We start from the raw sequence: 15,881 nt of genomic DNA, 5'->3' as shown, positions 1-15,881 counted from the left end.
ACCTGAATTAAGGACACCCCAATGTCTGGCTTAGCTCCCATAGTATTATTGAATTTGATGCTCTGAGGTATTCACATAAACTTGTTCATACAAATGGCAAAACCAGTTTCAGTCTTTCCACTTTCAGTAATTGCTCCTATCAACCTCACATACTTTTTTATGCCATTCAGTACATCACTGTGATGTGGTGACCAGATTGAGCGATTTCTGTATTTTCTCCAACCTTGGCAAAATTGACCTGTAGACGTGTAAAAATGGAGCTTGTTTGTTACCCGGGAATGGCATATAAACATGTTTGGATGATTGTGCTAAGATTGGACACCCACAAACGTTTCGATCAACAAAAATATAACAGGACAAAATGAAAATAATCTCTATCATTATGAAAGAGCTCAAATATTAGCTTTTGCCAACAGCTTTGCAGTAGCTGTATGGTAAAGATGCGCCTTGGAGTTTATCTCCACAAGTTTTAACCTGTGCTGAGGTGATTCAAGGCTAAAAGGAGTAGTCACATTTCATCTGGTGTGTACTGCACATACTAGAGATAACTTAACGGTACATACATTCAATGAGTACAAGAATTGTTTCCTTTGTTAGTTACCCACATTCTGTGCTGGCCAGCTGACAGCATTTGGTCTCTGACAATATTCAGCTGCTTTTCCTGTGTTGCTGACTGCTGGGTTTTCCATTTATTTTTCTGTTTATTGTTGCACAATTCAATCCTCTGCTTAAACGCACATCTGACCATTGCTTTGTATAAACACCTGCTGCAAAGCTGTGTTGCAGTTGGACTGACATATACAAATTCATAACAAGTCTTGTTTGGATCCAGTACTGTACTCCCGCCTGCTGACCAATGCACTGTATTGCACAAACATAAAACATGGGTAAACATGCTCTTTTTCCACTATTGCATTACATTAATAACTTCTACTCTTCTTGGATTTTTATGTCCCCATCATATTTCTCTTACACTTAAGAAATGACTAACTTCAGAAGTTAATTCTTATTTTTTAGTGTTGAACAGTCATTAGAAAATTACAAATTAGTAGAACAAATACATAATGTCCGTCATGCCATGTTCCAATATAAATGTGCAAGAGAAACTCAGTTCTAAAGTCAGTACATCCAATCAAAAGTTGACATAACATAAATCACAAGCAGAAGGGAAGAGCAAACACTACCTTGCATTCTGGACAACCATAACTTGGCTGCAAACATCCAGAGATTGAGGAGAGAGAAGAGCAGACAGAAATAAAAAAGATGCACAAAAGCAAAGACAAATCAGAGTAAGTTCAAGAATAAAGTTAAGCATATGAACAGATTTATATCAAAATCTTTCAAGGTGAGCAAGAGAAAAGATTTAGGTTAGGGCACTAAAACAAATAGCTCAGATAACTTAAAACAGTTCTGAGATCTGCCCTGGATTAGACTAAGCTCTACACCCACTTAAGAATTACTAATGAATGGATAAACCAAGGCAAGAAAACAAATAATTAATTGTCATTACATTTTTTACCTGGGAACATAGGACCAGTTGAAGGCCATTCATCACTTGAGTCTGTTAAGTCACACTCCTATGTGACTAACTTCATAACCATGCCATTCCCCTTTGGCCCTTAACACATTTGGCTGGCAAAATCTTTCAGGGAGCAGATTAGACAACGAGTTTATTGAGGAAATGTCAGAACTCTGAATGGTAAATTAATGAAACCAATTACATGAATGTATGTGATGCCTAGATAGTCAATAGAAGCAAGTACTAGCAGAGGTGTGAAAATAAGCTGATATAGATTCATAGAGTCATAGAACACTACAGCATAGAAACAAGCCCTTCAGGCCATCTAGTCTGTGCTGTACGTATCCAAATTTCTCTTAATTGTTGAAAATGAACCCACATCCAATACTTGTGCTGTCAGCACATGCAACACTCTCACCACCCTTTGAGTGAAGAAGTTTCCCCTCATGTTTTCCTTAAAACATTTCACCTTTCACTATTAACCATGACTTCTAGTCCCAGTCTCACCCAACCTCAATGGAATACCTGCTTGCATTTACCCTATCTATACCCCTCATAATTTTGCATACCTCTGTCAAATCTATTCTCAAACTTCTGTGTTCTAGGGAATAAAGTCAGAACCTATTCAACCTTTCCCTATAACTCAGGTCCTCATGTCCCAGCAACATCCTTGTAAATTTCCTCTGTACTCTTTTAACCTTGTTTACATCTTTCCTGTAGGTAGGTGACCAAAATGGCACACAATACTCCAAATTAGTCCTCACCAACATTGTATACAATTTCAACATAACATCCCATCCCCTGTACTCAATACATTGATTTATCAAGGTCAATGTGCCAAAAATGTTCTTTATGAACCTCTTTACCCGTGGCACCACTTTCAATCAATTATGGATCAGTATTCCCAGATCCCTCTGTTATACCACACTCCTCAATGCCCTTCTGCTCACTGTGTAAGACCTACCCTGGCTGGTCCTCCAAAGTGCACCACCTCAGACTTGTCTGCATTAAGTTCCATCTGCTGCTTTTCTAGCTGGTGCAGATCCTGTTCCAAGCTTTGATAGTCTTCTTCGCTGTCCACTACACCCCATTCTTGGTGTCATCTACAAACTTGCTGATCTAGTTTATCACATTGTCATCCATATTGTTGATATAGATGACAACGATCCTTGCAGCACACCATTAGTCACAGGCCTCCAGTCAGAGAGGCAACGAACTACAACCACTCCATGGCTTCTTCCTCAAAGACAATGACTAATCCAGTTTATTACTTTATCTTGAATGCCAAGCAACTGACCTTTCTTGACCAACCTCCCATGCGGTGCCTTGTCAACAGCTTTGCTAAAGTACATGTAGATCATATCCACTGACTTGCCTTCATCAACTTTCCTGGTAACCTCCTCAAAAACTCTATAAGATTGGTTAGACAAAACTTACCACACCCAAAGCCATGTTGACTATCCCTAATCAGTCCCTGTTTATCCAAATACTTAGAACACTTCCCAATAACTTTCCCACTACTGATGTCAAACTCACTGGTCTATAATCTCTTGGCTCATTCTTAGAGTCTTTCTTAAACAACAGAACAATATTAGCTATTTTTCAATCCTCCAGCAGCTCACACTTGGTTAAGGTTATTTTAAATATCCCTGCTAGGGCTCCCACAGGGTCCAATGGAACACCTTGTCTGGCCCTGGGGATTTATGCACGCTAAATTGCCTCAAAGCAGGAAACATCTTCTCTTCTGTAATCTATATAGGAGCTGCTGCTTTGCCTCACACCTATAGACTCTGTGTCTGTCTTCCTAATAAATACAGATGCAACTAATCCATTTAAGACCTCCCCCATCTTTTTCAGCTCCATGCATAGATTACCACTCTGATCTTCCAGAGGACAAATTTTGCCCCTTGCTGTCCTTTCGCTCTTAGTTTATTATAAGCAGGTTTGGGTCCCTTATCTTAGAAAGAATGTGCTGAAACTGAAGAGGGTTCAAAGGAGGTTCACAAAATGATTCCAGGACTGAATGGCTTGTCACAGGAAATGCACTTGATGCCTCTGGGCCTGTATTCACTAGAATTCAGAAGAATGAGGGCTGACCTCATTGAAACCTATTGAATGGTGAAAGGCCCTGATAGAGTGGAAATGAAGAGGATGTTTCCCATGGTAGGAGAGTCTAAGACCAGAGGACACAGTCTCAGAATAGAGGGGATGAGGAGGAATTTCTTTAGCCAGAGAGTGGTGAATCTGTGGAATTCTTTGCCACGTGCAGCTGTGGAGGTTAAGACTTTATGTATATTTAAGGCAGAGGTTGATAGATTCTTGGTTGGTCAGGGCATTAAGGGATACAGGGAGAAGGCAAGCGACTGGGGCTGAGTGGAAAATTTAATCAGCCATGATGAAATGACAGAGGAGATGCGATGGGCCAAATGGCCTAATTCTGCTCCTGTATCTTATTGGCTTATATATCTGTAGAAGCCCTAACAATTTTCCTTCATGTTGTCTGCCAGAACAACCTCATGTCTTCTTTTATCCCTCCTGATTTCTTTCTTGTGTTCTCTTGCATTTCTTATACTAATTAAGTACCTCATTTGCTCTTACCTGCCTATACCTGCTATGCACCTCCTTCCTTTTCTTAACGAAGGTCTCAATATCTCTTGAAAATCAAGGTTCCCTAAACCTGTTACTCTTGGATATTAGTATGACAGGAAAATACAAACATTGCACTCTCAAAATTTCACTTTAGAAGGCCTCCTACTTAACAAGCATACGTTTGCCAGAAAGCATCCCGTCCCTATTCACACATTCCCAATCCTTTCTGATATCATCAAAATAATTGGCCTTTCTCCAATTTAGGATCTCAACCCATGGACTGGACCTGTCCTTTTCCATAATTACATTGTAACTAATGACAGTACAATTACTAGATGCGAAGTGTTCTCGTACACAAACTTCCGTCACTTGCCCTATCTCATTCCTTGATAGGATATCTAGTATTGCTCTTGCTAGTTGGGACCTCTATGTACTGATTAAGGAAACTTTCCTGAACACACATCATGCCCTTTTACAGTATGAAAGTCACTGTCAATATGTGGAAAGATAAAATTTCTTACTGTCACAACCTTATGTTTCTTACAACATTCTGTGATCTCTTTACAAATTTGCTCCTCTAAATCGTGTGGACTGATGGGTGGTCTATAATATTAACATGGTCATACCCTTCTTATTCCTCAGATCTACCCATAAAGCCTCACTAGATGAGCTACCTATTCGATCCTGACTTAGCACTTCCATGACATTTTCCCTAACTAGCAATGCCACTTCTCCGCCTTTAATCCCTTTCACTCTATTGCATCGAAAACAACGGAACACGGAATGTCAGGCTGCTTCTCTGGCTCCTCCACCAACCATGTCTCAATAGTGATTACAATTCCTTATATTGATCCATGCTTTAAGCTCATCTGCCTTTCCTACAGCACTCCTCCCATTGAAATACTGTATACCCAGCTCAGAAAATTATTCCCACCATGCTTGACGCTTCAATTCCCGACTCTGTATGTAGGCTTAACAACATCTCTCGTCACAACCACTCCACTATCTGTTCTGATACTCAGTTCCGATCCCCCTGGGGACCCCTCTGTACAGGTCCCACCTTCCCTGGAAGAGAACCCAGTGATTCAAAAATTTGTAGCTCTCCCTCCTGAACCAATTCCTTAGCTGGGTGTTCCTATTTCTGGCCTCACGTGTATGTGGCAATCCTGAGATCACAACTTTGGCAGTCCTGTCCTTAAACTTAGCACCTAACTCCCTGAACTCACCTCCTGCTCTTGCCAGTCCCCTTCTGAACCACAGAGCCAGACTCAGTGCTAGAGACCCATGGCTTCCCTCTGCTAGGTCATCCTCTGAACAGTATCCAAAGCTGTACACCTGTTGTTGAGGGGAACATCCACAGGGGTACTCTGCATTGGCTGCCTATTCCCTTTCATCCTTCTGACAGTCACACATTTAACTGTGCCTTGCACTTTGGGTGTAACTACCAGTCTATCAACCCCTCAACCTCCTGTATGATCTGGAGTTCATCCAATTACAGCTCCAATTCCTTAACACAATGTGTTAGAACCTGCAGCTGAATGCATTTCTTGCAGATGAAGTAATCAGTGACACTGGCAATCTCACATCCCACAAGAGGAGCATTCTGATATCTTATTTGGCATCCCCATTGCTCTAAATGTGCAGTAAAAAATAAAGAATAAATAATGAAAAAAAATCAACGTACTGCCTAGCGTCTCCTTGCTAAAGCTTCAAATAACCACTCGAACACTGGCCCACTCTGTTTAAACGTAACATCTATTTATTGGTCCTTGCCAAGTGCCTGATTATGCAAAATCCAATGTCTTCTCAGATCTGTGGTCTGCAAAATATGCCGAATGCCCCTGTGTGCTTCTTTCAAACTCTCTCTCCCTCCAAGCAATCTGGTATCCCCTTAGGCGCTATCAGTGTTGGAGGGATAGATTCAGTGTTGGAGGGAAGGATTCAGTGTTCGAAGGATGAGGGATGGATTCAGTGTTAGAGAGAAGCAGTCAGTGTGAGATGGATGGATTCACTGTGACGGATAGATTCAGTGCAGAAGTATGTTCAATGAATGGATTCAGTGTTAGAGGGATGGATTCAGTGTTGGAGGGATTTATTCAATGTTAGAGGGAAGGATTCAGTGTTAGAGGGATGGATTCAGTGTTAGGGGAAGGTGTTTGTTGGCTCTTGGATTGTATTCATTAGAGTATAGAAGAATGAGAGGGGATCTCATAGAAACATTTCAAATGTTGAAAGAGTTGGACAGAGTAGATGTGGAAAGGGTGTTTTTCTTGGTGGGTAAGTCCAGGACAAGAGGTCATAGTCTTAGAATTAGAGGGTACCCATTTAAAACAGAGAATAGGAGAAATTTTTTTAGCCAGAGGGTCTTGGATTTATGGAATTCGTTGGCACATACAGCTGTGGCGGCCCAATCATTGAGGGTGTTTAAGGAGGAGATTGAGGTATCTAGGAGGTATCTAGTTAGTCAGGGTATCAAGGGATATGGGGAAAAAGCCGGAAATTGGAACTAGATGGGACAATAGTTTAGCTCATGGTGGAGTGGCGGAGCAGACTTGATGGGCTGAATAGCCTACTTCTGCTCCTTTGTCTTGTGATCTTGTGATTCAGTGTTAGAGGGATGCATGCAGAATTAGATGGATGGATTCCCTTTAAGGATGGATTCAGTATTTGAGGTATGGATTCAGTGTTACTGGGATGAATTCAGTGTTAAAAGGAAGGATTCAATGTTAGAGGGATGGATTCAGTGTTAGATGGAAGGGTTCTGTGTTAGAGAGAAGCATTCAGTGTTGGATGGATTCACTGAGAGAGGGATAGATTCAGTGTAGAAGTATGTTCAATGAATGCATTGCGTTTGAGGGATGGATTCAGTGTTGGAGGGAAGGATTCAGTGTTAGAGGGATGGACTCAGTGTTAGAGGGAAGGGTTCCTTGTTAGAGAGATGCATTGTAGATGACACTAAGATAGGTGGAATTGTGGATAATGAAGTAGGTTCTCAAAGCTTGGAGAGAGATTTAGGCCAGTTGGAAGAGTGGGCTGAACGATGGCAGATGGTGTTTAATGCTGATAAGTGTGAGGTGCTACATTTTGGTAGGAATAATCCAAATAGGACATACATGGTAAATGGTAGGGCATTGAAGAATGCAGTAGAACAGAGTGATCCAGGAATAATGGTGCATAGTTCCCTGAAGGTGGAATCTCATGTGGATAGGGAGGGTGGTGAAGAAAGCTTTTGGTATGCTGGCCTTTATAAATCAGAGCATTGAGTATAGGAGTTGGGATGTAATGTTAAATTGTACAAGGCATTGGTAAGGCCGAATTTGGAGTATTGTGTACATTTCTGGTTACCGAATTATAGGAAAGATGTCAACAAAATAGAGAGAGTACAGAGAAGATTTACTAGAATGTTACCTGGGTTTCAGAGTTAAGAATGTTAAGTTACAGAGAAAGGTTGAACAAGTTAGGTCTTTATTCTTTGGAGCGTAGAAGGTTGAGGGGGGACTTGATAGAGGTATTTAAAATTATGAGGGGGATAGATAGAGTTGACGTGGATAGGCTTTTTCCATTGAGAATAGGGGAAATTCAAACAAGAGGACATGAGTTGAGAGTTAGGGGGCAAAAGTTTAGAAGTAACACGAAGGGGAATTTCTTTACTCAGAGAGTGGTAGCAGTGTGGAACGAGCTTCCAGTAGAAGTGGTAGAGGCAGGTTCGGTGTTGTCATTTAAAGTAAAATTGGATAGGTATATGGACAGGAAAGGAATGGAGGGTTATGGGCTGAGTGCGGGTTGGTGGGACAAGGTTAGAGTAAGCGTTCGGCACGGACTAGAAGGGCTGAGATGGCCTGTTTCCGTGCTGTAAGTGTTATATAGTTATGTAGAGGGTTTTATGTTACTGCTAAGGCTAACAAAATGGTTTCTTTGTTATGTTAGCAGTAAAAATGCTTCTTTGTTTTCTCTTGCAGCTTGTTTGGGTTATAATTACTGATAATGAGAATTGTATTTATTTGTTAACTAATTGGGAATGATGTTATTCTTTCTTGTGAGTCTGTGAGCTGTTTTCGGCAGGCTTTTGGGAGAGTCGGGGAGGAGATTGCGAAGAAGGCGGACGGTGCTGGAGGTGCTCTGGTCGATCACTGCGGGTGGTCCCAGGCGCGCGGGTTGTGGAGGTCGGAGAAGATCGAACAGTGGATCGAAGAATTCGATGGTTGAGCTCCAATGATCGTGCACTAATTGACTGAACCTTGATAAGTTCTGGCAGCTTTTTCTTTCCTTTCTTTTCTGTCATATTTATTGTATCACTATTAATCACTTAGTTCTAGTAAGATTTATAAAGTGTATTCTGTAAATTGTACATGGTGTGCAGTCTGATATTGTGTGTGCGAGTTGGTACTAGTGGGCATTTCACAGCATCCATGCATATGGGAGACATGGTGTGGTGGGTGGGCGGATCTTCCCCTAGACTGATATCAGCCGATAGCGTGAGCGTTACATTTGTGGGGGGCTCGTTTGGGATTGAGTTTATGGTAAGCTGTGTAAATCGCCACGTTCAGTAGTGCGGAGATGGATCAAGATAAGATTGTAAACTGGTGCGAGTTAGACGACATACCAGTGAATTATGCATGTGTGGTAAGCAGGGTGGATTTCCGCATTACGGAAGGTATGTTAGTGCGGGGGTTGAGTTTGGTCAAAGGTATGGGACAGATAGAACTGGTGGCTCGATGGTGCGGTAAAGAAATGGAGGCTAGCTGGGTGTTGGTTCGGATGAGTGCTGACGTCATGACGTTGGAACTGCCAGCGACGGTCAGCATCCCAGGGGAGGCGGGGACGTGGGGCCTCCACACCCTCCTGAAGGACGAAGGTGAGGAGACACTGGAGGAGGAGATAGATGTGATCCCAGGGGAGGTGCCAGTCACCAGTAAGGGGGAGTCGGAGTGGGAATGTTTGGCCAGTCCCCGCCCCTCAGCTAGAGGTGAGGCCTCCAAGCTGGCAGCCGCCCTTAACTCCCTGGTGGGAGTGGCCAAGAGGCCACGGCCGAAGTTGGGGGTTTTCTCAGGAGCCACGCCTACACCGGACGTGGAGGTTGGCTATGATGCCTGGATCGAAAACATGTCCATGTTGTTAGAGGTGTGGCCTGGCTCGGATGAGGAAAAGAGACAGTGATTGATGGGAAGTTTGAGGGGTGCGGCGGCTGGAGTAATCCGGGAGCTGAAAGATGAACAGCCCTCGGCTTCATTGGCGGAGTATTTAGAAGCTTTGGAGGGAGTGTTTGGAATGTCTGGTTGCTTTTAGCGGAGTTTCAACACATGGAGCAAGGGAGGGGGGAAAAGCTGTCAGAATACATATTTCGGCTGGAGAGAATGCTTACTGGGTTGTGGCGCCAGGGGGTAGTGAAGGCGGACGACATGGCGAGGGTGAGGATGAGTCAGCTATTTAGTGGTTCCCTGGAGGAGGACAAGGTGGCGTGGAGTCTCCAGCAGTCCTATAAAAAGAGCCCCCTCCATCACTCGGGCAGCTGATTAGAGGGGTGCGGGAGGAAGAGAGAGCGTTGGGCTGAAAAAGGGGCTCGGGCCACCGGGGGCAATCCTCAGCGGTACAGGAAGTGGTGGCCAGGTTGAGGACCGAGAAACCCAAGGGGTCCCAGGGGAGTAGGGACCCCCCCCCATTACTGGTGATGGACAGGGAGAGTACCCCCTTCGGGGAACGACCCGCGCAGTGGGGTGGGAGTGGTGGGCGTTCCAGGAGAGGAGGGGCGGCAGGTAGCGTGTGCTATAACTGTGGGAAAGAGGGGCATTTCCGATGGGAATGTGAGCGGTCAGGGGTGTGCTACAGCTGTGGGGAAGAGGGACACTTTCGGAGGGATTGTGAGAGACGAGGCGTCTTGCAGAGGGCAAGGCCCTGGGTGACTAAGAAGGGAGAGGTGTCGGGAAACTGAGGAGAGACTCAGTGAGGGAACGGACTGGGGTCTCTGGAGGAACGTGTTCCCAGAAATCAGCCAGGGGACCACTGAAAGCACAAGCCTGTATTCCACTGGGCTGGTGGGACCCCATTCCAGCGTGTGCCTACGGATAGAGGGAGTTTATGCAAAAGCCATCCTTGACACAGGATTGCAGGTTACCTTATTGTACCGGTCGTTCTACAACAAATATCTAAAGCACTTGCCCGTAACCCCATTTGACGCACTGGAGATTTGGGGTGTAAGTGAGGGTGACTATCCGTATGATGGGTACCTGTCAGTGAGATTGGAATTCTCGGTGGGCGATGTGGGAGTGTCTGAAGCTATTGAGACGTTGGTGTTGGTTTGTCCGGACCTGGTGGAAACAGGTGGCGCTGCCCTTCTGGTGGGGACTAACTCCCCTCTTGTGCGACAGCTCCTGGGAGCCTGTAAGGAGAAGGAGGGGGAGAACTTTCTGGAGACCCTCTCGGTACACCCAGTGTTTTGAGCAGTGTTCAAAGAAGTGGGTGACCCCCAAGGGCTGGATTGAGGACACCCCGTTCAGAGAGAGGTCACAACGACTGGCCCCTGCAGATGTGGAAGATGTGCGGCAGCACTTGTGCAAGTTGAAGGAAGCTGGAATCACCACCGAGTCCTTAAGCCCTTATGCATCCCCAATAGTAATGGCCCGGAAGAAGAATGGAAGGGTACATGTGTGTGGACAATAGGGCTTTGAACCGGCGCACTGTCCCTGACCAGTATACTGTCTTGAGGGTCGAAGATGCGCTGGCCTGTCTGAGTGAAGCAAAGTGGCTTAGTGTGCTGGACTTGAGGAGTGGGTATTACCAGATCCCGATGAGTGAGGCCGATAAAGAGAGGATGGCCTTATCTGCCCACTGGGGTTCTTTCAGTTCGAACGAATGCCCCAAGGTATATCGAGGGTCCCAGCCACCTTCCAGAGGCTCATGGAGAGAACTGTGGGGGGGATATGAACCCGTTCGAGGTGCTGGTGTATCTGGATGATCTGATAGTGTTTGGATCTACGTTGAAGGAACATGAGGAAGGTGTTAATCTGGCTTACAGAGGAAGTGTTGAAACCTTCCCTGGACAAATGCCAGTTCTGTAAGCTGTCGGTTGGCTATGTTGGCCACATAATTTCGCGAGAAGGAGTGGCTACTGATCCGGCTAAGATAGACGCAGTGACAGCCTGGCCGAGACCCCAGAAGGTGAATGCCCTACGCTCGTTTTTGGGGTTCTGTGGGTATTACCGGCGATTCGTGAAAGGATACGCTAAAATGAGTCACTCGTTGAACTAGCTATTGTGTGGCTATCCACCTGTGGGGAAGAAAAGGAAGGGGGACCGAGGGCAGGAAGCAGGAGGATACTGGAACCTGGCGGAGCCTTTTGGATCGAGATGGGATGCTCAATGTGAGGAGGCGTTCCAATCTCTGAAGAGGGCACTGACCCAGGCCCCGGTGCTGGCTTTTGCCGATCCCCAGAAGCTGTATGTGCTGCACACTGATGCCAGCCGAGAGGGGCTAGGGGCTGTTCTGTACCAGGAACAGGGCAGCGAATTGAGACCAGTGGCGTTTGTCAGCTGAAGTTTGTCGCCATCTGAGAGAAACTATCCCACTCACAAGTTGGAGTTCCTGGTGCTGAAATGGGCGGTGGTGGACAAGTTGAGTGACTATCTATACTGGGCCAAGTCTGAGGTGAGAATGGATAACAATCCTCTCACTTATATCCTGACTTCGGCGAAACTGGATGCCACAAGCCATCGGTGGTTGGCAGCTTTGTCGGTATATGATTTCATCCTGACGTACCAGCTGGGAAGCAGGAATGTCGATGCGGATGCTTTGTCGCGGGTGGGGGGGGGGGGGGGGGCATGAGTAACAGGAGACGGACGAGGAGTGGGAGAGCTTTCCTGCCCCTGGAGTGAAAACCATGTGTCAGTTTGCTATCACCGTGAAGGCCGAGGAAATGGGGAGGCCAGAGCGAGCAGTTGACCCATTGGGGGCTTCTGATGACGCCCTGCCCCCCGTTTACTGTGACCTGACTGCCCTGAAGACTAAACAGTTGCCGGAACTAAGTCCGGGGGAAGTGGCAGCTGCTCAGCGAAATGACCCGGGCATTGGCACTATTTGGAGCGCAGTGGAGAAGGGGAAGGTGGTGTGGGCAAAGAAGACGAAACATGTGTCAGTGCCTCTGTTATTGAAGGAGTGGCCTTGGTTAAATTTGAAGAACCAAGTCTTGTACTGGGTCATGTCGCCCCCGGACCAACCTCGGCGTTGGCAGCTGGTCATGCCTGAGAAATATCGGAAGACTGTGCTCCAGAAACTGCATTGATGATTCCGGGCACTAGGGGGTGGAAAAGGCCTATGGATTACTCAAGGACCGGTTTTACTGGCCCCAGATGAGGGGGGAGGTTGAAGAATACTGTAAGAAGTGTAGTTGTTGCATCAGGAGGAAGACCCTGCCTGCGCAGGCGGCTCCTTTGGCACACTTGCAGAGTGCGGGACCACTGGACCTGGTGTATAAGGATTTCCAGTCTATTGAGCCAGACACCAGCAACACTGCGAATGTCTTAATCATCACGGATCATTACACTCAATATGCTCAGGCGTTTCACACTAAGGATCAGAAAGTGACTATGGTGGCGAAGGTGTTATGGGAGAAGTACTTTGTTCAATATGGCCTTCCCAGGCGGATCCATAGTGATCAAGGATGGGGCTTCGAGAGCTGTCTTATCCATGAATTACTGGGTATGCGTGGGGTTGAGAAATCCAGGACCACACCCTATCACCCGTAGAGGTAAGGATTCAGTGTTCGGGGGATGGATTCAGTGTTAGATGGATGGATTCACTGTTAGAGGGATGGATTCAGTGAACAGACAGACAGACAGACATACTTTATTGATCCCGAGGGAAATTGGGTTTCGTTACAGTCGCACCAACCAAGAATAGTGTAGAAATATAGCAATATAAAACCATAAATAATTAATTAATAATAAGTTAATCATGCCAAGTGGAAATTAGTCCAGGACCAGTCTATTGGCTCAGGGTGTCTGACACTCCGAGGGAGGAGTTGTAAAGTTTGATTGCCACAGGCAGGAATGACTTCCTATGACGCTCAGTGTTGCATCTCGGTGGAATGAGTCTCTGGCTGAACGTACTCCTGTGCCTAACCAGTACATTATGGAGTGGATGGGAGTCATTGTCCAAGATGGCATGCAACTTGGACAGCATCCAGGTAGGAATTGGTTTAGTGTTAGCGGGAACGGTTCAGTGTTCAAAGGATGGATTCAGTGTTTGAGGGAAGGACTCTGTGTTAGAGGGAAGGATTCAGTGGTCGGGGGATGGATTTAGTATTCCAGGGATGGATTCAGTGTTTGAGGGATGGATTCAGTGTTAGAGGGAAGGACTCTGTGTTAGAGGGAAGGATTCAGTGGTCGGGGGATGGATTTAGTATTCCAGGGATGGATTCAGTGTAAGAGAGCAGGATTCAGTGTTTGAGGGATGGATTCACTGTTGGAGGGAAGCATTCATGTTCAATGATTCAGTGTTAGAGGGATGAATTCAGTGTTAGACAGAAGGATTCATTGTTAGAGAGATAGATTCAGTGTTAGAGAGCATGATTTTGTGTTAGTTGGATGGATTCACTGTTAGAGGGATGGATTCTAAGGACAGATTCTGTGTTTGAGGTTTGGACTCAGTGTTACAGGGTTGAATTCAGTGGTAGAGGGAAGGATTCAATGTTAGAGGGATGCATTCCATGTTAGAGGAAAGGATTCAGTGTTAGAGAGATTGATTCAGTGTTACAGGGAAGGGTTCTGTGTTAGAGGGATTGATTTAGTGTTAGAGGAATTGATTTTGTGTTATGGGAATGGTTCAGTGTTCAAAAGATGGAATCAGTGTTTGAAGGATGGATTCATTGTTAGAGGGAAGAATTCAGTGTAGTATTATGCTCAATGAATTGATTCAGTATTCGAGGGATAGATTCTGTGTTGGAGGGTTGGATTCAATGTTAGAGGGATGGATTCAGTGCTAGAGTGTAGGCTTCAGTGTTAGAGGTAAGGATTCAGTGTTTGGGGGATGGATTCAGTGTTAGATGGATGGATTCGGTGTTAGAGGAATGGATTCACTGTTAGAGCGATGCATTCAGTGTAGTAGTATGTTCAATGCATAGATGCAGTGTTCGAGGGTGGATTCAGTGTTAGATGGGTGGATTCCCTCTAAGGATGGATTCTAAGGACCGATTCTGTGTTTGAGGTATGGATTCAGTGTAACAGGGTTGAATTCAATGGTAGAGGGAAGGATTCAATGTTAGCAGGATGGATTCTGTGTTGGAGGATTGGATTCAGTGTTAGAGGGATGGATTCAGTCTTAGACAGAAAGATTCAGTGTTACAGGGAAGGATTCAGTGGTTGGGGGATGGATTTATTATTCCCGGGATAGATTCAGTGTTTCAGGGATGTATTCCGTGTAGAAGTATGTTCAATAAATAGATTCAGTGTTAGAGGGATGAATTCAGTGTCAGAGGGAAGGTTTCAGAGTTAGAATGTCATAATCAGTGTTTGAGGGATGGATTCAGTGTTAGAGGTAAGGATTCAGTGTTAGAAGGATGGATTGAGTGTTAGAAGGATGGATTCAGTGTCAGAGGGATGGATTCAGTGCTATATGGATGTATTCAGTGTTAGTGGAATGGACTCAGTTTCAGAAGGATGTATTCAGTGTTAGAGGGCTGGATTCAGTGTTCGATGGATGTATTCAGTGCTAGAGGGATGTATTCACTGTTAGAGGAATGCATTCAGTGTAGAAGTATGTTCAATGAATGGATTCTGTTTTTGAGGGATGGATTCAGTGTCAGAGGGAAGGTTTCAGAGTTAGAATGTCATAATCAGTGTTTGAGGAATGGATTCAGTGTCAGAGGGAAGGTTTCAGAGTTAGAATGTCATAATCAGTGTCAGAGGGATGGATTCAGTGTCAGAGGGATGGATTCAGTGTTATAGGTAAGGATTCAGTGTAAGAGGGATTGGTTCAGTTTTAGCAGGAACGGTTCAGTGTTAGAGGGATGGATTCATTTTTAGAGGTAAGGATTCAGTGTAAGAGGGTTGGATTCAGTGTTAGAGAGAAGGATTGAGTGTTAGAGGGAAATGTTCAGTGTTAGAGGGATGAATTCAGTGTTAGAAGGCAGGGTTCAGTGTTAGAGGGATGGATTCTGTGAGTGGCATGGATTCAGTGTTACAGGAATGGATTCACTGTTAGTGGGATGGGTTCAGTGTTAGAGGGATGGATGCAGTTTTAGAGGGAAGGATTCAGTGGTAGAGGGATGGATTCAATGTTAGTTGGACGGATCCAGTGTTAGAGGTAAGGATTCAGTGTAAGAGGGATTCGTTCAGTTTTAGCAGGAACGGTTCAGTGTTAGAGGGATGGATTCATTTTTAGAGGTAAGGATTCAGTGTAAGAGGGTTGGATTCAGTGTTAGAGAGAAGGATTGAGTGTTAGAGGGAAATGTTCAGTGTTAGAGGGATGAATTCAGTGTTAGAAGGCAGGGTTCAGTGTTAGAGGGATGGATTCTGTGAGTGGCATGGATTCAGTGTTACAGGAATGGATTCACTGTTAGTGGGATGGGTTCAGTGTTAGAGGGATGGATGCAGTTTTAGAGGGAAGGATTCAGTGGTAGAGGGATGGATTCAATGTTAGTTGGACGGATCCAGTGTTAGAGGTAAGGATTCAGTGTTAGAGGGATGGATTCAGTATTAGAGGGAATGAATCAGTGTAAGAGGGATGGATTCAGTGTTGGAGGAATGTATTCAGTCTTAGAAGGATGGATTTCATGTTTGAG

General features: G+C 45.1%; 1 protein-coding gene across 2 annotated transcripts in view; it reads right to left on the bottom strand.

Annotated features, from left to right (window-relative positions):
- Positions 1-15,881, bottom strand: part of pcloa (piccolo presynaptic cytomatrix protein a) — a 437,698-nt gene that overhangs the window by 105,255 nt on the left and 316,562 nt on the right. For both annotated transcript variants that reach the window (XM_073066476.1, XM_073066477.1), the window contains one exon: positions 1,185-1,211. In XM_073066476.1, coding sequence (XP_072922577.1) covers positions 1,185-1,211 — 27 coding nt within the window. The remainder of the gene's footprint in view (positions 1-1,184; positions 1,212-15,881) is intronic.

The sequence above is a fragment of the Hemitrygon akajei genome, chromosome 14 (assembly GCF_048418815.1).
Source record: "Hemitrygon akajei chromosome 14, sHemAka1.3, whole genome shotgun sequence".
NCBI classification, from domain to species: Eukaryota; Metazoa; Chordata; class Chondrichthyes; order Myliobatiformes; family Dasyatidae; genus Hemitrygon; species Hemitrygon akajei.
This window is presented reverse-complemented; position numbering and strand designations above follow the sequence as displayed.